The 25396-nt window shown below is 34.0% G+C and overlaps 1 protein-coding gene across 2 annotated transcripts in view; it reads left to right on the top strand.

Moving 5' to 3' along the window:
- LOC138700365 (uncharacterized) overlaps nucleotides 1–25396 on the top strand; it is a 39511-nt gene that overhangs the window by 8190 nt on the left and 5925 nt on the right. Inside the window, exons 2-3 of one of the 2 annotated variants that reach the window (XM_069826949.1) lie at nucleotides 2901–3073; nucleotides 19607–19849. In XM_069826949.1, the coding sequence (XP_069683050.1) occupies nucleotides 2901–3073; nucleotides 19607–19849 (416 nt within the window). Of the gene's footprint in view, nucleotides 1–2900; nucleotides 3074–19606; nucleotides 19850–25396 lie in introns of those variants that run through there. The other variant, XM_069826950.1, reaches the window with a different exon arrangement.

The raw sequence follows: 25396 nt of genomic DNA, 5'->3' as shown, positions 1-25396 counted from the left end.
TAAGTGAGTGAGTGACAATAATTAATTAATTACTGAATAAAAGTAAGTATGTGAAAATAAAATAATTAATGTAAGAATTATTAAATGAATTAATGAATGGCGAACAGACAACTATAGCCTACAACTACCGAATTAATGAATCAATCGAAAATGAATAAATTTATTAATTTCTGAATAAAAGTATGTGTGTACAAGCGAAAAAACTAACTAATGTAAGAATGATTAAATAAACTAATGAATGGCGAATAGATAATAGTACATTATGCAACGAGCCTATAATGGTAGTAATTAAGACGCGAGTATGTTTGTTTATGAATTTTCATACGAGCGTCTTAATTACCATTATAGGCAAGTTTCATACGACTTTTTATGCTCGACCATATTTCTAACTTGAAATTATTCATAAGTTTTCATGTTATGGTTATCTAAGTGAGGAGCGGAACTGACCTTCTAAATTGTGAGATGTGCGCAGACGCGAAAGTATTGATTTTTTCCGAGGGACGAATGTCATTGACCTTGATATAATCTAGAGAATAACATGAACATTAATCTTGATATAACCTGGAAATTGATTTAGAACTGAAAAACGAGATGACAAATTGAATTTATCTGAATATTATTTACAATTAACGCTAATTATTATAGTAGCAGAACATAACATTTTGCGACAGTATTGGATTTCCAACCTCCGTGACGTTTCGCTAGTTGCCTTTCGATTGCATATCCGAGAATAATCGATACTTGCGCGTTTATAATGCTACAATGATGATTTCTCATTGGCTGAACAACTGAACTATAATGAAAAGGTGTACTTTAATGAGATGCATTAAAGGGCTACTATCAGGTGTATAATTACTACATTTCGGCGTGGTCGAGCATAAACATACTAATTATCGAACTAAAGAATTTATGAGCGAATTAATTAATTAATTATGCATGCATGTGTACAATAATTAATTAATGTAATAATGATTAAATGAAATAATAAATGACTTATTTAGAATGTCAAGTAACAGACAATACAAGGGAAAAGTGGATAAATAATAAATTTTTGAATATGAATAGATATGTAGCATATAAGAAAATATGTAATGTAACTAACATAAGAGACTTAAATAAATTGGGCAAATTTTTAATGATAGTGAAGATGAAATGGGAAGAGAAAGTTACAAGTAATGATGTATTAAATTGATATTGAAGTGTGTATGTGTGTGTGTTTTTTTGTTTTGTTTTTGTTTATTTTTTTAATTGTGAGACTTGGCACAGGTGATTAAAATTGTAAAGTAAGGCAGATCTGAGATAATATAGAATTGTAACAGGTCTGTCTTACAGATATAGGCTATGATAGATTATTAATATATCATATCATAATGACTAATCGACAAATATATGACCTTCCCGTTTAATAAATGAATAATTATCATGGCTTAGGTTACATGAGAGGAGAAATCTGCACTCACTTTCTCTCTTATATCGAATTATGCACTCTTCATCCCCCTATTATTTATTCGCTCGATTTCATACTCTCTCTAGCCATCATAATATTAATACTCGAGCACAACGCGATAACACGCTAGAAATTCCACTTCACGCATCGTCTCTGTATTCCTCATCCTTCACTGTTGCTACCTCTCGTCACTGGAACTCTCTGCCGCCTGAAGTCAAGGGCTGCCGAACATTGAATTCTTTCAAATCCAAGTTAGAAAATTATCTTATGACGAGTTGCCAAACTAACTTACTATTATGACAAGTGTTGTATTGCATGTTTCCACGTATTCACATTTTTTTTATGTTCTAATGATATTCAACTTATTTTATATTTTTGTTTTCATATTTTCCGATAATGTTATATCTCTAATGTGATAAGTTGAGCTATATATAATCTTAATTTTCCTTATTGTGTGTACTTAGAAATATTGTATTCACTGTATACTTTGTACTGCACTATTTTATTACTACTATTAGTATTATTATTATTATTATTATTATTATTATCATTATTACTATTCCTCTTTATTATTATTATTATTATTATTATTATTATTATTATTATTATTATTATTATGAATAATTGTCTCTTTTTGTATGCCTCATTTATTTTGACCTGCTGTTCACATATTATTATGCTTTTTTCTTTCTTTCTGTATGTTATATATTATGTCTGATTTCTTCTTATTTGTTGTTTATTTTTTATTATTATTATTATCTTATTCAGTTTTGTGTGTAAAATTGTAGTGTAATTTGTTAATTTGTAGTGTTTTTGTAACGCAGTCTTTACTCCTGGTTGAGTGTTAGAGAAGGCCGTATGGCCTTAACTCTGCCAGGTTAAATAAATCATTATTATTATTATTATTATTATTATTATTATTATTAAATGGATGGATGGTTGGATAGATGAATGGATGAATTAATTAATGAAGAATTTATGTATAAATATAAATTTATGATATATCGAATTAATAGAAGAAGGAACCTGGATAAAAATAAATGAAAGAATGTATGATTGAATTAATTGATTAATTAATTAATTAGATTGAATGAAGTAATTTAACAACTTTTTTCGATTGTGAAAATTAATAAGTAAACGAACAAATGAATGTAGAAAAGGACTTATGAAAAATGAACGAAAGGACAAATGAATTAACGAAAATAATATAAAAATGAATAGACGGATAAATTAATTATTTAAGAAATGCACGGTGGATAAATGGGTTGAAAGATGAATGTCTGGATAGTTATACAGTATGAGCGGATGGTTAAAAAAGTAAGTGGGAATATAGATTAGTATATGAATGCACGGATGTATGAATACAATAATTATCAACATTCAAGCGAAAGCTAACACATATCTGGCACGTAATATCTTAGTATACAATTAAAAGAATATCTCATTTTTAAAGATATCGAGAAGAAACCAAGTCTGATACCAGGGGAGGAGCTCCTGGACACGTTCCTTGATCCTGCAAACAATAACACGGTGCAAACACATTCTGAAGATTACTTTCCTAAAGAACTTGTTGTGCTGAAAGGATGGACTTATGAAGATTCTGTTCCACAGGATAAAGAAAGTAAGGTACATTTTCCATTTTTTCTTTTTTCATCTTTGTTACATTCTTTTTTTCGACATTCTATTCTGGGTTAACCTGCAGCTGGATGCCTAACATAGCTTCATTAATTTTTTTCGGTCACTTACTCATTAATTTTCTACATTGATCCTTTCCTTTTCTATATTTTATTCCTGTCTACTTTCAATTTTTATTTTCTAACTTTTTCTTCTATCATTCTCTTCTTTCTTTCTCTTCTTACTTTTTCTTACTATTATTATTTACTTTCTCTATCCATCCATCCATCCACCCACCCACCCACCGATCTATCTATCTATCTATCTATCTATCTATCTATCTATCTATCTATCTATCTATCTATCTATCTATCTATCTATCTATCTATCTATCTATCTATCTATCTATCTATCTATCTATCTATCTATCTATCTATCTATCTATCTATCTATCTATCTATCTATCTATCTATCTATCTATCTATCTATCTATCTATCTATCTATCTATCTATCTATCTATCTATCTATCTATCTATCTATCTATCTATCTATCTATCTATCTATCTATCTATCTATCTATCTATCTATCTATCTATCTATCTATCTATCTATCTATCTATCTATCTATCTATCTATCTATCTATCTATCTATCTATCTATCTATCTATCTATCTATCTATCTATCTATCTATCTATCTATCTATCTATCTATCTATCTATCTATCTATCTATCTATCTATCTATCCATCCATCCATCCATCCATCCATCCATCCATCCATCCATCCATCCATCTAGCTATCTATCTATCTATCTATCTATCTATCTATCTATCTATCTATCTATCTATCTATCTATCTATCTATCTATCTATCTATCTATCTATCTATCTATCTTCTCTCCTTTCTTCTTCATTTTTCTTCATGTTTCTTCTCTCTTTCTCCCTTTGTTTTTTATTCTTACTCTCCTCTCCTCTCCTCTCCTCTCCTCTCCTCTCCTCTCCTCTCCTCTCCTCTCCTCTCCTCTCCTCTCCTCTCCTCTCCTAATCCTATCTCCTTCTTTCAATATTTTTATTTCATTCCAGGTCAATTCGTCCACAATACAAAGTCCAATATACAGAAAGTCGACTACAAAAATATACACAACCAAAATGTCCAATCATATAAGGGCACTAATCAAAATACAATGTGCAGAAATCAAAATGGTCAATATACAGAATGTCCCGCAGCGAAATGTCCGTAGCTTACCTACATGTTCCTGAAATTATTTTGAGTGAAAAAGTTCTAATAAACATGGGTCCGAATTGCAACGGTATCTACAGAAAACACAATCCTAAATTAATAATTTTATTACTCGTGATTGACTTACAATTTTGTTTTAATGAATGCACATTCTGAATTGCCACATTTGAGGTTCTAAATGACCACCATAGTTGTCGAGGCATCTTTGTGCTCTGTCTGCAAGAGAGTTTATCGCCCTCATTATAACACAGCCATAATTTCTCAAGTTTTCACAGCACTTCATTATTTTCCCGATAAATTCGATACTTGTGTTCGACTGACCAACATACACAACTGATTTCATGTACTTCCAAAGAAAGTAATCTAATGGAGACAGATCTGGTGATCTTGGTGGCCAAGTCACTGGACCTCCTCGGCCGATCCAACAATGTGGAAAATGTTGATTTGAAAATGCAGTCATACAGCTGCCAGAGTTTGCTGCAGCCGCATGGCTTCTATGATAAGAATAGAAACGTCCTCCAACAGCAATGCTAACTCTGCCTGCAGGAAATGCAGATAATGTTGAGCTATTAAAGTTTTTGGAAACTCAACAATTACGTAAATGTAGCTGAGAGCATTCTGTTCAGAATTAAGTGAACTACATCTTTACGACGAGGTTGCATACTGTTTTAAGTAAATCACAAGTACAATTATTAATTTAGAATTGTATTTTCTGCAGATACCGTTACAATTCGGACCCATGTCGATTAGAACTTTTTCTCTCAAATTAATCCCAGGAACACGTAAGTAAGCTATGAACATCCCTCTGCGGGACACCCTGTATAGAAATGTTCAGAAGTCAAAATGTTCACTATATACAAATATCCACAAATCAAAATGTTCAATATACAGAAATGTGCAATATATGGTATGTATACGAACGATTTTTATTTATTCATTAAAGACATCAGCTCAAAGAATTTGAGTGACCACAAGGGTCCTGAATACAATCAACATGTACAATATAATGTGATGCGATACATTAAAGAAAAAAGAAGGTTAGTTGTTGAAGGCAAATATAAGTGAATTAATTTAAATAGAGATGATGTAATATTTGAAGAGAATCCTTGATAATATTTATAAGAATAGACATTACATAATCAAAAGGAATGTGAAGTTCCTTAAGATAATTCCATGTGAATTTGGAAATTGAATCTCTACTGCCAAACAGCAAACCAATGATAGACCATTGTTTAAGAGGGAGAAAGATAAGGCAGACAAGGTTCATATATAGACTTCTTCTCAATATCAACTTTGGTGGCCGGATTTAGGTTCCTTTCGAAACGGATAGTAGTCGGGGCAAGTTACCTGGTTGAGGTTTTCACCGGGGTTTTCCCTCAACCCAATACGAGCAAATGCTGGGTAACTTTCGGTGCTGGACCCCGGACTCATTTCACCGACATTATCACCTTCACTTCATTCAGACGCTAAATAACCTAGATGTTGATACAGCGTCGTAAAATAACCCAATAAAAAAAACAAGAGCCCGTTTTAAGCGTCCGTTAATAGCAATAATGTCTGCCCGTCTAAAAGAACCATCTGATGATACAGAATGTACTTCCTCATGAATCTCCCAATTTAAAGTTTTTAATGATGTCGCCAAAGAATGTCGTACACGATGATGTCTAGCATTGATCAGCAGCTCGCCTTTAGGGCATTGTCCAAGCACGTAACATTCTTTTTGAAGAGCTACACCGTCAAGATTCCCTCCTTCTATGTGGAATTCCTAGGAAATAACGTTGCAAGGTGGTCATAGAATCAATAATGTAGTGGAAGGTCTCCATTCTAAATTTCAAAAATGGTTGCTGGACACCAAGTAAGTATTTGGAAATTTATAGAAAACGTAATACAAGAACAGATTGAGACAGAGAATACCAAAATCCAAATTCAATATGGTCACATAAAATGGAAGACACTTCCTAAACAATAAATACAGTATATTGCAAATAAACAGCAAATTGAAGGTATTGTAGTCCGATACAACCAATATAAGGACAAGAATAATATGAAACAATATTTGCGGGCACTTTCATATCATACGAACCTACTTGCTGACCTAAGTGCAGAAAAAAATTAGTAAAAAATAAAATTAGTTATAGGATATTGTAAATTTACGTTACATTTCATTGTTAAATTATTAATTTACATTTGATAAGTATTCTTCTGGACATTCATGATACCGTACATGTAATAACTCCGAAAATGTTTGATAATGGCCTTTTAATGACTGTGGACATTTTTATACTGGACATTTAATAACTGAGGACATGCTTGATACTAGACATTAATAAAGATGAACATTTTTGCAGTGGACATTTAAGACAATGACCATTTAATGACTGTGGACATATTTTATACTCGACATTTGATAACTGAGGACATGTTTGATACTGGACATTAATGAAGATGAACATTTTTGCAGTGGACATTTAAGACAATGACCATTTAATGACTGTGGACATATTTTATACTGGACATTTAATAAGTGAGGACATGTTTGATACTGGACATTAATGAAGATGAACATTTTTGCAGTGGACATTTAAGACAATGACCATTTAATGACTGTGGACATATTTTATACTCGACATTTGATAACTGAGGACATGTTTGATACTGGACATTAATGAAGATGAACATTTTTGCAGTGGACATTTAAGACAATGACCATTTAATGACTGTGGACATATTTATACTCGACATTTGATAACTGAGGCCATGTTTGATACTGGACATTAATAAAGATGAACATTTTTGCAGTGGACATTTAAGACAATGACCATTTAATGACTGTGGACATATTTTATACTCGACATTTGATAACTGAGGACATGTTTGATACTGGACATTAATGAAGATGAACATTTTTGCAGTGGACATTTAAGACAATGACCATTTATTGACTGTGGACATATTTTATACTCGACATTTGATAACTGAGGACATGTTTGATACTGGACATTAATGAAGATGAACATTTTTGCAGTGGACATTTAAGACAATGACCATTTAATGACTGTGGACATATTTTATACTCGACATTTGATAACTGAGGACATGTTTGATACTGGACATTAATGAAGATGAACATTTTTGCAGTGGACATTTAAGACAATGACCATTTAATAACTGTGGACATATTTTATACTGGACATTTGATAACTGAGGAAATTTTTGATACTGGACATTAATGAAGATGAACATTTTTGCAGTGGACATTTAAGACAATGACCATTTAATGACTGTGGACATATTTATACTCGACATTTGATAACTGAGGACATGTTTGATACTGGACATTAATGAAGATGAACATTTTTGCAGTGGACATTTAAGACAATGACCATTTAATGACTGTGGACATATTTTATACTCGACATTTGATAAATGAGGACATGTTTGATACTGGACATTAATGAAGATGAACATTTTTGCAGTGGACATTTAAGACAATGACCATTTAATGACTGTGGACATATTTTATACTCGACATTTGATAACTGAGGACATGTTTGATACTGGACATTAATGAAGATGAACATTTTTGCAGTGGACATTTAAGACAATGACCATTTAATGATTGTGGACATATTTTATACTCGACATTTGATAACTGAGGACATGTTTGATACTGGACATTAATGAAGATGAACATTTTTGCAGTGGACATTTAAGACAATGACCATTTAATGACTGTGGACATATTTTATACTCGAAATTTGAAAACTGAGGACATGTTTGATACTGGACATTAATGAAGATGAACATTTTTGCAGTTGACATTTAAGACAATGACCATTTAATGACTGTGGACATATATTATACTGGACATTTGATAACTGAGGACATGTTTGATACTGGACATTAATGAAGATGAACATTTTTGCAGTGGACATTTAAGACAATGACCATTTAATGACTGTGGGCATATTTTATACTGGATATTTAATAACTGAGGACATTTTTGACAGTGAACATTAATGAAGATGAACATTTTTGCAGTGAACATTTAAAATAATGACCATTTAATGACTGTGGACATATTTTATATTCGACATTTGATAACTGAGGACATTTTTGATACTGAACATTAATGAAGATGAACATTTTTGCAGTGGACATTTAAGACAATGACCATTTAATGACTGTGGACATATTTTATACTCGACATTTGATAACTCAGGACATGTTTGGTACTGGACATTAATGAAGATGAACATTTTTGCATTGGACATTTAAGACAATGACCATTTAATGACTGTGGACATATTTTATACTGGACATTTAATAACTGAGGACATGTTTGATACTGGACATTAATAAAGATGAACATTTTTGCAGTGGACATTTAAGACAATGACCATTTAATGACTGTGGACATATTTTATACTGGACATTTGATAACTGAGGACATGTTTGATACTGGACATTAATGAAGATGAACATTTTTGCAGTGGACATTTAAGACAATGACCATTTAATGACTGTGGACATATTTTATACTCGACATTTGATAATTGAGGACATGTTTGATACTGGACATTAATGAAGATGAACATTTTTGCAGTGGACATTTAAGACAATGACCATTTAATGACTGTGGACATATTTATACTCGACATTTGATAACTGAGGACATGTTTGATACTGGACATTAATAAAGATGAACATTTTTGCAGTGGACATTTAAGACAATGACCATTTAATGACTGTGGACATATTTATACTCGACATTTGATAACTGAGGACATGTTTGATACTGGACATTAATGAAGATGAACATTTTTGCAGTGGACATTTAAGACAATGACCATTTATTGACTGTAGACATATTTTATACTCGACACTTGATAACTGAGGACATGTTTGATACTGGACATTAATGAAGATGAACATTTTTGCAGTTGACATTTAAGACAATGACCATTTAATGACTGTGGACATATATTATACTGGACATTTGATAACTGAGGACATGTTTGATACTGGACATTAATGAAGATGAAGATTTTTGCAGTGGACATTTAAGACAATGACCATTTAATGACTGTGGACATATTTTATACTGGACATTTGATAACTGAGGACATTTTTGATACTGGACATTAATGAAGATAAACATTTTTGCAATGGACATTTAAGACAATGACCATTTAATGACTGTGGACATATTTTATACTGGATATTTAATAACTGAGGACATTTTTGACAGTGAACATTAATGAAGATGAACATTTTTGCAGTGAACATTTAAAATAATGACCATTTAATGACTGTGGACATATTTTATATTCGACATTTGATAACTGAGGACATTTTTGATACTGAACATTAATGAAGATGAACATTTTTGCAGTGGACATTTAAGATAATGACCATTTAATGACTGTGGACATATTTTATACTCGACATTTGATAACTGAGGACATTTTTGATACTGGACATTAATGAAGATGAACATTTTTGCAGTGGACATTTAAGATAATGACCATTTACTGACTGTGGACATATTTTATACTGGACATTTGATATCTGAGGACATTTTTGATAGTGAACATTAATGAAGATGAACATTTTTGCAGTGGACATTTCGCAATGGATTAATTGACTGATTATCTTTTATCTTCCTTCCATTCCCTCTATGTTCCATTTTTTCTTTCTTAATTACATTATGGTCTCTGGATTTTATTTTCTTTTTCCTTTATTTCTTTAATTTTTCACTCATTTTATGTTTTATTCCTTTTTTCCCTTCTGTTGTTTTTCTTTTTTTCTGCTGCCTTCGCTTTCTTCTTTGTTTATTCTTTCTACTTTATTCCAGTCTTAATTTGTTGTTTTTTATTATTTTCTTTCGATATACAGTAAATGCGTACTTTAAATTTATTATTCATTTCTTCTATTACTATTTCACATTTCTCGCTTAACGTTAAAGAATTTGCTCTGGCCATAGGTTAAAAAAATACTTTGTGAGGACTTAGGTATTCTCGCTTAATGGCAAATTCACTTTCTTGTTGAGGGAGGAAGAAGGTGAAAGACCTGAGGGAGGATCCTCCACGTCCTAAGGCATATTCTAGGAAATCTGATAGCTGTCACCAAAGGAGCACGTTGAGTCCATCATGCCAACAGGATGTTGGTTTTCCCAGCATCCATCGTGCAGGAATCCCGCGGTCAATTATTTGACAACCCGGATCGCTCAGAAACACTCGGGTGAGCACGTCTGATCCGGCGATAAGACAGTGACGGAATGAGTTATGATTTATTATTTACTGTCTTTATGGCGCTTTCAATTGCAAAATATATTCAGGAACTGCTAGAAGATGAGATAAACTTGAAAGGGATTTTAAATGTATCGGCTCCAGCTTATTTTAAAATATAAACCTGTCCTATAACTGGAGGGACTGAGAAAAACTATCAAAATTTTGCTAAGAATAGCTGATTTACGTACAAAACTTCGATTCTCCAGAACACAAAGTGATTGCGCTACCGATACGCCTGAATTTAATTACTTATTAATGTGTATTAGCGTCTAAGGCAGGATGGGCACTATGTTCCCGCGCGGGCATTGTATACGGTACAACACCCCTTCATTTAGCCTATTCCTCCACAAATATTCTACCTGTCTGCGTATACGTATAGAAAGCAGAGGTTGAACTCGGTATTACAGCGTTCTAATCAGGGATGTGTAAAGTAATAATAATAATAATAATGGTTTATTTAACCTGGCAGAATTAAGGCCATACGGCCTTCTCTAACACTCAATCAGGAGTAAAACTGCGTTACAAAAAACACTACAAATTTACAAAGTACACTACAATTTTCATCCTTCCTACCTGGTAAGCTTAGAACAAAATTCATCAGTTTTTCAAATGTTATCATTTTTTACTTTAATCTGGTCAACATTGAAACCCATTTCTACCAAGCATTCACCTTCTATATACTGCGTGTTCAGTTCAAAGTGTGTCGTGCGTCGCTGTATGCCGTCATATGGCTGGTCGATGGGCCTAGAGAATTCAATCTTCCTACACTTCTGCAGAGGCGTATTACCTATGTTCCAGAGAAGTTTCCTTGCAAGTACGGCGTTCATTCTGAAGAGTATGTACCGATACGTACGGTAACGCCGGTAGTGGCAGGAATGTGAACTGTTTGGAAACACGTACTGAGGTGAGTTTTTTTCTTACTGTAGGGATATGGGGAGAGGGTTAAGACGATTACTTACGTACAGTATTTGTTGACATTAACTTCGACGGTCAACATGGACACGGAGCATTCGATTCGTGTTGTTGAATGTTGCCGTACGCAACCGATGATAACAAATACTCTGCGTACGACTTCCCGCGCAAAACACAGTTCGAAATAGGTTATGGTAGCACACAGACCGTACAGACCGCCATCTGTTGCTACAACGTTCAAGTTTTACAGTACACGTTCTCAAGTTCAGATTGAAGAACGCCTTGATTAATAGGCAACTTCTCTGACATAAAAGTTGAAACTCGCTTCAAATCGCTGACTCACAACAGTGACGTCATGACACAATTTGAAATGAACATCCAGTAGACTGTACTATTTTAATGCATCTCTGGAGCAACACAATTCATTACGTAAATCATCTTCATTCACGCAAAAATTAAATGTTTGAAATAGAGCTTCTATATTACGAAAAAATAAGGGAGGAAAATGCTCGAATAAAAGAAAAATACGGGAGCCGGGAGATTATTGAAAACTAGTGTCAAATACAGGAGATCCCGGGAAATACGGGAGGGTTGGCAACCCTAGCTGCGTACCCACCTTTCGAGCAGGCAATCCCCCTCGTCCTAGGCCAGCCCCTTCCAGGTGACCAGGGAATGCTATGGAATGATGACAAAGTGGAGAAATAGAGACAGAATGAAGTAGGTGCCTAGTAGCCTATGGGGAAAAACAGGAGAACTCTGAGAAGAACCCCAAGTGCGACCTTGTACGCCCCAAGTGTCACTATGGATTTTTCAATGAAAAAAATACAAAGGGATTACCGTGACGTGCGGTAAGCACGATGCCTAGCTCCTATCAAGGATAGCACAGGGCATCAAATTAGCGAAAGATAAACAGTGCTTGGCTCCACATAGTGTCGCAACTGCACACAGGTTGTCATGCACACTACGTCAGGAGTTTCAGTTTGCAATCTTATGTAAACACATGAACAGGTACTTTCACGAATTTCGTTTTGGCTTTCCCCAATGATACAAGTTTGAGCAAATAAAATAACATTACGGTTTACAGCAGCCGCAAAAGCATATGTTTATCTAAAACCACAACAATACAACGCTGAAACATAGTATTTGAAGAGAATAGCTGCATTCCGCTCGAAGTCATCAAGAGAGGAAAATTAAAGGTCTGAGTCATTTCAGTGTAACTTTGATTACTTTTGTCGCAACGTCGTTTTTCCCTTCTGATTAAAGAGGTTTTCCTTCGCTTCCTATATACAGGGTGTAACTGAAATGTACGTCAAAACTTTAAACGAACATTCTTTGTATAAGTAATTCCAGAGTTCTTAGCCTACTCTAAAGGACAAGTAACTTGTTTTTCAGTAAGTTACAAAAGATTTCATATTCTACAGAACAAATAACTTATATTTCGATAAGCCAAAAACAGAGTTCTTATTCAAGAGAACAAAAAGTAACTTATTTTTTATTTAAAAGAATTTATTGTATAGTTACATCAGTCAACAACTTATCATTATTAAGATGAGGTGAAGGTTAAAAACTTATCAGCTCATGAGAACATAACAGTACTCCACAAATATTTTCAACCTTTCAGTAGGTCATCTTCAGGGGCCTGTTTCTCAAAACTCATGGACTAGTAATACTAATACTAGTCTGTACAGTAGTAATATTAGTTTATTTTACAAGTCTGTGTTTCTAGAAACTACAAGGGTAAAGTAATAGTTACCAGTTCACAGACTAGTAACATTGGTCGATTTCACCAGTTCATAAGTGATTCTGTTTCTCAAAATGCTAATCTAGTTGATTATACTAGTATTCAACAGGAATATTCCTATAAGACTCTAAAGACTGGTGATTTCTATATTATTAGTTACCAGTGACAACCTTTCTCAGATAATCGAAATAAAATATTGCATTTATTTTTTAATACATGTGATTCCGATTGAAGTGATAAAGTTGTTGTGAAAAGAGCTAAAACTATATCGAGAAAGAACAATTATTATTCCCTTACGGGAGCATTTATTTAAATATAATGAACAGTTTAGGTAAAGTGCTCAAAAGCTTGGAGTCAGCCTTGGTAGCGTACTTGGTATAGCGCTGACCTTCTATACTCGAGATTGCGGGTTCGATTCCGACGTAGGTCGATGGCATTTAAGTGTGTTTAAATGCGACAGGCTTATGTCAGTATATTTACTGGCATCTAAAAGAACTCCTGCGGGACAAAATTCCGGCACACCCGCGACGCTGATATAACCTCTGCAGTTGCGAGCATCGTTAAATAAACCATAATTTGAATTTTGAAAAGCTTGGAGAGTTGATGAATATAGTGGAACCTGTCATAACAAGACATATACTAGAAGTCATGCATTATCAGCAAAGCTTCAAATACAAATTGCTCTACAAATTGGGATATTGATTATTTTCCAATGCCATCAGGTCTTTCTGTCCTAGACCAGCAACACATGCAGAATATTGTCCTAATAATCTAATACCAATTCATCAACTGTAGTAATTTTTGCTGACTTTCCTCCTCCACTGCCAGTTCTTCTGGCATTGTCAACTTTAGCCTACAAATTAAATATAAAACGATACTAATTTATGAATAGATCAAATTTAAAACTGAAAAAAAAATAGCGAATTTTTCATCAAGTTATAAGTGGCATTCATGTTGGCAGTAGACCCACTAGCTACATAATATGTTTATATTATGATACCACAGTCTATTATATACAGTCACGAAGCTCAATACGTAGTAAATATGCATCCATAGATAGTTGCTAACCACTAGGATCGCTAATATCGCCTCATTACATACAATGCGAAATAGTACCGGCACAGTCTATTGTTCATAGCACCCTCACAACTCAAGCTTCGTGACTGTATACACTAGACTGCGATGATATTGTGAACTTGAATTGGTACTTATCGAAGTTGCTTTCTTAATGTTGGGCCAGTAAGTGTCCTTAACATATGCATAATCTTTGTTCTGAGGTATCAGTTCCACAGCCTCACACATTACAACATTTTTTATCCATTCGTTTACTTTATAATTTTTCTTATTGAGCTTGAAAAAGCACCGAATAGTATATCCTTTGATTCATTAATCATATTGAGTATAGTTAATTTGCTTTCAATCGATGGAATTTTAACCGAAAAGAGAAATCAAAACCGAAACACAAAAAACTTAGCCTTCTAACCTCAAATAACAATACCTATCAATGACTATAAACAAATGAACTCTATCAGCTGACTAGTGAAACAGATCATGTGACTAGTAAAAAATTGTCACAAGTTACTAGACTGGTGAAATAGTTTGAGAAACAGAATCTACTAGAGCTGGTGAAATATACTCTGGTAACTACTAACTGGTGAACTGCTAAATAGTATTTTTGAGAAACAGGCCCCAGGTGGTGTACAATAGATGAGTAGTTATATGAACACAAGGGGCTCTATAGATATGGTAATTAGGTGAAAACACAATCATGTACGAAAATATTGTTTGGTTGAGAGTTAGCACAATTAACATAATTATGTACAGTGTAGGGTAAAGTTGCCTAATTCCGTGATACGCTTTTGTCACTGAATGTCACGGGGTTGGGTATTTTGCTAGGAAGTTCACCGATGTCTCAAAAGTAGTAGAAAGATCTCTGGCGCTATGGCTGAACGGCAAATCTTTGACATACATTATTTACTCTACAATTGCATAAAATTAAACATTGAATAAAATAATCATTAGGGTAAAATGGAATATTTGGGGCTAAGAGCGATGAAGTTACAGGAGAATGGAGAAAGTTACACAACACAGAACTGCACGCATTGTATTCTTCACCTGACATAATTAGGAACATTAAATCCAGACGTTTGAGATGGGCAGGGCATGTAGCACGTATGGGCGAATCCAGAAGTGCATATAGAGTGTTAGTTGGGAGACCGGAGGGAAAAAGATCTTTAGGGAGGCCGAGACGTAGATGGGAGGATAATATTAAAATGGATTTGAGGGAGGTGGGATACGATGATAGAGACTGGATTAATCTTGCACAGGATAGGGACCGATGGCGGGCTTATGTGAGGGCGGCAATGAACCTTCGGGTTCCTGAAAAGCCATTTGTAAGTAATTACGATAAAATGGACAAACTTGATACAATGTATGAGGTTGCCAGAGTAGTGATGTAGACACTATTTACTCGTATCTTCGTAATGTTATACCATGGGTAAAATCTTTTAAGGACAATTAAAACTTGCTGTTATACATTGTGCTATAATTATAAATATTTATAGTGTGGTTACTAAGTTGTGAAGTACATGTGTTGGGTTTTGAGTTTGACTACATGTAGTTACAATATATACATTCAGTCGCTGCATTGAGATTGTTGAGGAACATAATGCTGATGTTTTGTAGGAAGGCAGATGATTGCTCTGTACCTCATTGCAGCGTAACATTGGTTATTTTTTATGTCAGAGCAATTTCCTTTTCTACAGAACTAGTAATGGTATTGTATCGTATTGCATTTATTAACATTCCATGGTATTCATACATGCTTACAGCTAGAATATGGAACAAGTCAAAAAACTTAATACTATTATAAAATCTTAATTTATAGTCACAGTCTACATGAAATATATACAGACGAGATTTATAATATAGTCTACTAGTACAACACAAAGTTTTAGTATCAATTTCATGAAGTGTTATTGAATGTCGTGAATTCACCTACAGAATAGAAGGCGTGAGAAATTAGGTACTTCTTTAATTTGGCCCTAAATAATGTTATGTTTTGAGTTTCATTTTTTATATCGATAGGGAGGCTATTAAAAATTTTTACTGCCATATAACGCACTCCTTTTTGATAGCACGATAGACTTGCCGATGGAGTATGAAAGTCATTTTTTGACGTGTATTTATGCTATGAACTGTTGAATTAGTTACAAAGTTTTCACGATTACATACGAGGAAGACTATTAATGAAAAGATATACTGACAAGCCATGGGCATTATTTGTAGTTTTTTTAAAATAGTCCTACATGATTCCCTAGATTTGGCACCTACTATTATTCTAATTACTCTTTTTGTAATAGAAATATATTGTTACTATCTGTGGAATTTCCCCAGAATATTATTCCAAAACTCATTACCGAGTGGTAATTTATCTTTCGATAAGTCAGAGCAGGGATAAGTCAGATCGGGCGGAGGCATGATGGCTTTTCGAGTCTCTCCCATGTAAACAAATGTATCAATGCACACAGAGAGGACGGGGTGGGGGCGCGCCACTTCGAAGTCAGCGCTTCGCCTCTTTCGAGTCACGAGTGGACCTTTAAAGCAACACGTGGCGTCTGACTGTAAAAGAAAATTCCCGATGATTTTGAATTTAATATTAGATTTTGTGAAGAGATGGTGTAATATGGTATAGGCTGGTAATATTGGTGGGACATTGTAGAAAAATTCTGGAAACGGTCGGGATACATGTTCAAATCTTTCATCACACCTTCTACTCCAAAATACCTGAGAACTCGCTTTGAATACTGGTTCTTATTCTACAGAACCAGTACTGATAACTTGTCTTTTGATAAATCAGAGCAGGTTCATTTTCTAAAGAATAATTAACTTATCTTTAGATAAATAAGAGCATAGTTCTTTTTCTACAGAACAAGTAACTTGTGATAAGTCAGATAAGATTCTTATTCTACAGAACTAGTAACATATTTCGGTAAATTAGTGCAGAGTTCTTGTTCTACTGAAGTGTTAACTCATCCTTCGACTTTCTAATTTATAGAATTTCAGAAACCTCCTATGATTAATATCTCAGAATAGAGCAATTTTGGAATAGCACGCCAAGCATTTCATATAAATCTGTAGTTTGTTTCACTTAACATAACTAAGAACATTAAATCCAGACGTTTGTGATATGCAGGGCATGTAGCACGTATAGGTGAATCCAGAAATGCATACAGAGTGTTAGTTGGGAGGCCGGAGGGAAAAGGAGCGCACTAACATAACGTTTTTTTACACTTTTTAATATCCTTGTCTTCGTCTGTCTGTATGGGATCTCATTTAGAGTTGGTGCATAAAGATAGTCTTCTTTCGATAAATTATTGTGGCTCAGGTTAAATGAGAGGAGAAAGTTACATTCTCTTTCTCTCTTATACCGAATTTCGCACACCTCTACTCCCTCTTACTTATCTGTCCGATTCCACAGTCTTTCTCGGTATCATAACTTAAATACTCGGTCACAATATGATAACACGCTAGAAATACCACTCCACGCATCATCTCTTTATTCTTCATCTTTCACTGTTGTTACTTCTCGTCACTGGAATTCTCTGCCGCCTGAAGTCAAGGGCTGCCGAACTTTAATTTCCTTTAAATGTAAATTAGAAAAATATCCTATGATGAGTTGCCAGACCTAACGCGTTGCAAATATTTAATGGAATGTGTTCCACTGTATTTATTATTATTTTTTGTTTCTTATTTTTATTATCTAAATCGTGTTTATTTATCACTTAACGCCAATATGTATCCCACTGTGTTGTTGTTTTTTATTATTAATCTATTTTTGTGTACATTTTATTCAATTGTCGGTTTCTGGTTTAATTATGTAAATCCTACTTAATTGTAATCTAATACTAATAAGTATACTAATGTGTTTATTTTTATTTTTACTGTGTACATTTTCTTTATTGAATTATCGGCTTCTGTTTTTATGTGATTCGTATTTGATTCTAACAACATTAATATGTATTTCACTATGTTTATTTTTATTTTATGAGGTAAATTTTATGTAACTACCTCTTTTGATCTCATTATGTACCTAAATTATATCAGTATATAATTACTTAATTCCGATCCAGTTTTATGTTCAACTGTGTGAGCAAGTTTTAATCCTGGTTGAGTGTAAGAGAAGGCCTTACGGCCTTAACTCTGCCAGGTTAAATAAAGCCATTATTATTATTATTATTATTATTATTATTATTATTATTATTATTATTATTATTATTATTATTATTATTATTCAGGGGCGATTTCTCAGGGCATGCTATGCTTGCTGCGCAAGCCCAATATTTTCGTGGAATGTGTATTTCTCAAAATGGCGTTATGTACATTAAACTTTATTTTGAGTTTTGGAATACTGTATAGGCGTAATACCATCCGCAGGTTGCACACAGCAAATATCGCAACGCTTGCTCGTTTCTTGGAGCTACAGGAAAGACGTAGAAATAGCGAGAATATGATGCGCGCGCAAGTGCCTTCCTCCTTAGTCCGTCCTAGGCGCACATGCTTCTGTTATGTGTTGTTTGAAGCTCTGGTCCGAGAGCTACACAGACCAGTATTGGCAGCCGGAATGCGCTGTGATTTGCTAGTGCAATGTAATTGTATGAGCGGAATGCATGTGTTAGCTGCTGCATGTATTATTAATTCTTAAACATTAATTTGAAGTACCACATTGCAATGAGTTCGAAATTGTGTCTCATTGAAACTTATTGATATTGATATTGATTTATTGATATAGTTCACAAGTACCAGTACAAAACTTACTAATATAACAAAAGATCTATGAACAACATACTACATACTAAATATACAATTTCCTAGACTCATTATTTTATCGCAAATCTCAATAATTTATTGGTTCAAACTTGCACTTACATTGAAACTTATTATTAAATCCATTTTCCCGAAGACTATTCAAGAGAAGACAGACATTATAGAGAATATGTGCGCTCGTTCAGTGCATCTCAATACAACAATGTGCATTGGTTGGCAGGGTCGAAAAAAACTAAATAAACTGTTTTGTTGGCCATGTTTGTTATATTATATCGAACTTCTACATCTGATAAGCGAATATGATCCATGACTCATAATGATTTCATAATTATAAAATAAATTATTTATGTGGGTCTGATTATTTTTATTAATTATGAATTATTACATCCTCCCATCTTCCCCTATGAATAAAAGAGCAAGCCTAACTTTCGTGGCTAGCATTCGCCCCTGTTATTATTACATATAATCATAAGCAGCAGGAATTGTGTTTTCAGTCACAATGCAATGAATTTAAGTTTTTCTCTGTTACTAAGACAATCAGTGAAGAGCCAGAGGAGAAAAATAGGACGAAAAGGGGCCTCAAGTGTCTGTTGGGGCTGTGCGGCGGTGGAGGTGGCAGTATCGGCGGCGGTAGCGGTGGTGGATTTCATTTCTCTATAGGACTACCAACTATCTCTATCAGTAAAGGCGGAGGCGGCTGTGGAGGGGGTGGAAGCTGTGGAGGTGGCAGTCCGCCTCCGATTCAGACATGCGATGTCTGCGGAGCACCTGCACCGGTAAGTTGGCAAAATGTAGTAAATGTGAATACAACATTATTGTGATAATAGAAATAAATAAGTTCAAAATGTTTACAAGAATTCACAACATTGCACATATGAAACGGATGAAATACTTTTGACATGCTGTTTCTCTGTCTGCGATTCTCTTATTGCAAGATATTTTTTAAAATATTTATTACTAGCCGTACCCGTGCGCTCCGCTGCACCTGTTAGAAATAAATATAAAGTAATTACATAATTAAAATAGGACGTTTGATCCAGGGAATAACTTTTACAACAGCGCAAGATAATCTGCTTCGCTCATTACCCATTTTTTTTTGCATTGCATTTATTGCATATATAGTCTATTTTATGTATTTTAACACGATTCAATTGAGCATAGTTAAAATCTGAATTATAAAATAATGGATTGCTAAGCTAACGTACTATTACTGCATACTAAATCAATACACTCTCGTTGTTCGTTAATTCTCTGAGATTAAAATGAGTGTACATAAATATTATTTTAAGAAATACAGAAAACGAATGTACAAAATAGCCTATCAAATTTTCTGTGCATAAGAAGCTATTTTAATCTTACCTGTCCTCGATTTACTCAGACGTTACTGTAATAACATTATAGTATTATGTCCATCTAGAGAAACTACACTTTGCAATGGTGAAATAATAATTAATTATACAAATCGGTTAATTTAGCTTCTGATATTACTTCATACAAACACAGAAACATTATCTGTAGGCTATGTTTAATAGCTTTCGATTGTTGATGTCCAAGGCCCCTGTTTCGATTGTTGTTGTCCAAGCCCCCTTATAGACGAAGTCATTTGTTCTTAATTCATTGCACCGTCTTAGATAGCGTTATTTTAATTGTAAAACTCATTTATCTCATTAAATATCAGTCCTATCAAGATTTTGTAAAGAATAAAACTTATCGGAAATCATTGTTAAAGAAACTTTTGTTATGTAACATTTTTCACAAAAATCAATAATAAGCGAGATATTTCGATTTATTTAATTCAGGCCCCCTTATAACCCCCCTTTTAAATAAAGTATTTTGAATGCCATATAGCCTAAAATCTAAGTTACAACGAACTTAATTTATATTCCAATTTTCATATAAATCGGTTCAGCCATTATCGCGTGAAAAGGTAACAAACATACAGACAGATATACAAACAAAAATGTCAAAAATGCTATTTTCGGTTTCAGGGTGGTTAATTATATATGTTAGGACCAATTATTTTTAGAAAATCGAAAATTACCAGAAAAATTTCGGCTACAGATTTATTATTAGTATAGATATGCGAAACGGGCGGCCGGGTAGCTCAGTTGGTAGAGCAGCTGGCTACGGACTGGAAGGTCCGGGGTTCGATCCCAGGTGGTGACAGGATTTTTTCTCGTTGCCAAACTTTCAGAACGGCCCCAAGGTTCACTCAGCCTTCTATAAAATTGAGTACCGGGTCCTTCCCGGGGGTAAAAGGCGGTCAGAGCGTGGTGCCGACCACACCACCTCATTCTAGTGCCGAGGTCATGGAAAGCATGGTGCTCTACCTCCATGCCCCCCAAGTGTCTTCATGGCATGTTACGGGGATACCTTTACCTTTTATAGATATGCGAAACAGTTCATTCATGACTGATGCACATTAAATATGTTCATTGATATTCAATAGGTAATGGGGCTTCTATTTTTTTAAATAACATTATGATGATTATGCAAATCAAGCTTTCAGGTATAACTCCCCGTAGAGTTGATTTGAATAATTTCGAGGAAAAATTGTTCCGGGGCCAGGTATCGAACCCGGGATTACCTATACAGTATAAAAACGATTCCAATTACTTCAATTATAAGGAAAAGAAACAAAACAGTATTGACCTTATGTCTCCAAAAAATTCTTATGTCGGAGAAATTAATTATTATGTACAGGCTTTGCATTAAATTCAAAACTTCTTACAAAAAACTCTATGGTTCAGAACGAAATAAAGAGTGAATCGTAAGTAAGGCCATTAATTTCAAAGGGTAATTCTTTGAGATATTTCAAACAAACAAGTTTAATACAATTATGTTCGTTTTTGCTTCATTTTCGAGAAAAAATCTTTTATATGAAAGATTTCATGGCGTGTTTTGGGAAAGCTATTAAATTAATTCCCCATATGCTCAGTCAATTTAAGAGAACACTGTATTATCAACAGTAATCTCACTAGACGTTTTGATTTATCTAGACAAAATCAAAACTCGAGTGGGATTTAATTGACTATTACACGATTAGAAGAAAGTATATAAAGATTAGAAGTAACGAAGTACTCCAATACAATAAAATATTAATTGACTTACGAAAATACAACTGTCTTCAAATGTATTATTGTACCATCTCAACATTACAAATATTACGCTTCATGCATGCTAGATGGCAGTAGTGTCTTTATACAGACACTGTAATGATTACTATTCAATAAATCTTAATATTAAACAATCTCTGATACGTGGCTATCCATAATATCATATAGCAGAAGTACTTTTTATTCTCTCAGAGCAGAAGCTATAACATAACCTAACTAATATACACAAGTGTTAGAAAAGTTTTAATTAACGACGATGACATAAAAAATAAACATGAATAATTTTAAAAGGAATAATTATTGAATGTACAATTTTCAAATTTGAATGTGGTTGGTGGTTCAATTGATGTTATATTGGACGTGTGCGTAATAGAAGTGGAACTCGTTGATTTAGGCCTACATGGTGTATTCAACTTATTCAGGATTTCCGAATGAATAATTTTAAAAGGAATAATTATTGAATGTACAATTTTCAAATTTGAATGTGGCTGGTGGTTCAATTGATGTTATATTGGACGTGTGCGTAATAGAAGTATTGGGTTCTTTTACGACGCTGTATCAACATCTAGGTTATTTAGCGTCTGAATGAAATGAAGGTGATAATGCCGGTGAAATGAGTCCGGGGTCCAACACCGAAAGTTACCCAGCATTTGCTCATATTGGGTTGAGGGAAAACCCCGGAAAAAACCTCAACCAGGTAACTTGCCCCGACCGGGATTCGAACCCGGGCCACCTGGTTTCGCGGCCAGACGGGCTGACCGTTACTCCACAGGTGTGGACTAATAGAAGTAGAACTCATTGATTTAGGCCTACATGGTGTATTCAACTTATTCAGGGTTTCAGAATGTTGCTCTTCATTTATTTGTAAATCGGATTTCAGAAGATGCATAGGTATGATCAGTGATTTTTATTAATTCTTGTTCTTGAATGCCATATTTGAAACTGCTGTGCATCGACTGGAGTGGTTTGTAATTTTATATATATTTTTGACGTCCAGACCAGCGCAGTTTCAAATGTTGGCAAACAAAGAAACAAATGCTAGGGACGCGATGAAATTAAACAAATGCTAGGGACGCGATAAAATTAAACAAATGCTAGGGACGCGATAAAATTGTGCGATAAACAGCCATGATTGGCTGAAATACGTCCTTTCGTACCGTTTTATTGGTCTAAAGTAGTATGACGTAGTAAGAGTGTAATAGTCATATTAAATGATTGAAAGAATTTTAGTTTTGTCTTTTAAATGTGCAGAAATTTGATCTGAACAAATGAAACTTATCGTTCTGCAAAGGAATTTTAAAACATAATGGACTCTGATAACGCTATAAAGGTTAATGCCTGGAGAGGGACAGCTATACCGAGTTACCCTGCTCAGCTCGCGTGTGTGAGCAACGGTACATGCACAGTAAACTTATTGTATCGGGCCCAAAATCTCGAAGCCTGGACATTACACATATGAAACGGATAAAATGTTTTTGACATGCTGTTTCTCTGTCTGCGTTTTTCTTATTGCAAGGTTTTATTTTTTTCATATCTATTATATGCGAAGCAGTTTATTCATGACAGATGCACATTAATTATGACCACTGATATTCAATAGGTAATAGGGTTTCTGTTTTTATAAATAACGTAATTACAATGATTGCCTATACGCCTACAGTATAAAAACGATTCCAACGACTTCAATTATAAGGCAAAGTAACAAAATAGCGTTGACCTTATGTCTCGAAAAAATTCTTATTTTACAAAAATTAATTATTATGATTATTTTTCAGTGTAACATGAACAACAACAGAACATACGCCCATCATCTGATTAACTATAAACAGGTCAAACTCAACTTATTGGCATAAACAATAACACCAAGATCTACAAAATATAGGCAGTTATAACAGGCCAGAATTTTATACTATGATATAGAAAAGTGAATACCTTGTAACAAAATATTGTAATTTGCAAATCCTCACATGCATAGTAAAGCATTAAATAGAGTTAGTTCATCATTTTTATATTTTTATATTTTATCTTACTTTTAGCCTCATATCATTACATCGTTCATATTATCGTTCACATATGATGATTTGCAAAGAATATACCCATAATAATATAAGTATATTTTAATTGTTGACAGTTGGGGTATCCACAATTCAACATTATAAAACTAATTCATATAATTTTTCAATAGGTTTCACCTTCATATGACAGAAAACATGTATTGTATGTGAATTTGTGTAGATAACATTGAGAGTATTGATATTGTAAAATGACAGAGTGTATCTGATGATGTTGACATGGTCAACGAAAACGTTCATACATCACACAATTTATTATGTAAAGGTTAACACCTAACAAAATATATAATGTAGTAAAGTCAACGACTGAAAAAATTAAATTTCTAACATATTATGTACAGGGTTATTCATTAAATAGAAAACTTCTTACAAAAAACTCTACGGTCCAGAATGAAATACACGGTAAACCGTAAGTACTGTCATTAATTTCAGGCGGTTATTCTTCGAGATATTTCAAACTAAACAGTTTTAATACAATTATGCTCGTTTTGCTTCCTTTTCGAGGAAAAAATCGTTTATATGAAAGATTTCACGGAGTATTTTTGAGTAGCTATTAAATTAATTCCCAATATGCTCAGTCAATTCAAGAGAGCAGCGTATTATGATAATAGGCCTAAACAATTGAAAGAGTTTCAGTTTTGTCCTTTAAATGTGTATAAATTTTATCTGAACAAGTATAACTTCTCGTTTTACAGATGAATTTTAAAACGTAATGCACTCTGACACCATGTATTGTGGGTCCCTATCACCACGGCATGGCGCGTCCTCAGGTTACGGATAGAGGAGACGGCCTCCAGATATGGAGGGTAGCTGCGAATATATTGAATAAGCAGTCGTGGACAGCCGATAAGGGGTGGTCCTCCAGCTTGGGGGTTGGGCGAAGGGCTAACAACCCATCACCGTAAAAAACAGCTTGTTACGTATCCCTATAATAAGCCTCGGAATAGGACTGATTCTCTGGCACGACCACAGCAAAGGAATAAGGTTTTGAGATTTGGCACTTGGAACGTAACTAGTCTTTATAGAACAGGAGGGGTAACATTAGTAGCTAAAGAACTAGCTAGATATAGAATAGACTTCGTAGGAGTACAAGAGGTTAGGTTAGATGGGAATGGCATATCATAAATAGGAGATT

This window comes from Periplaneta americana, chromosome 5, assembly GCF_040183065.1.
Source record: "Periplaneta americana isolate PAMFEO1 chromosome 5, P.americana_PAMFEO1_priV1, whole genome shotgun sequence".
Taxonomy (NCBI): domain Eukaryota; kingdom Metazoa; phylum Arthropoda; class Insecta; order Blattodea; family Blattidae; genus Periplaneta; species Periplaneta americana.
This window is presented reverse-complemented; position numbering and strand designations above follow the sequence as displayed.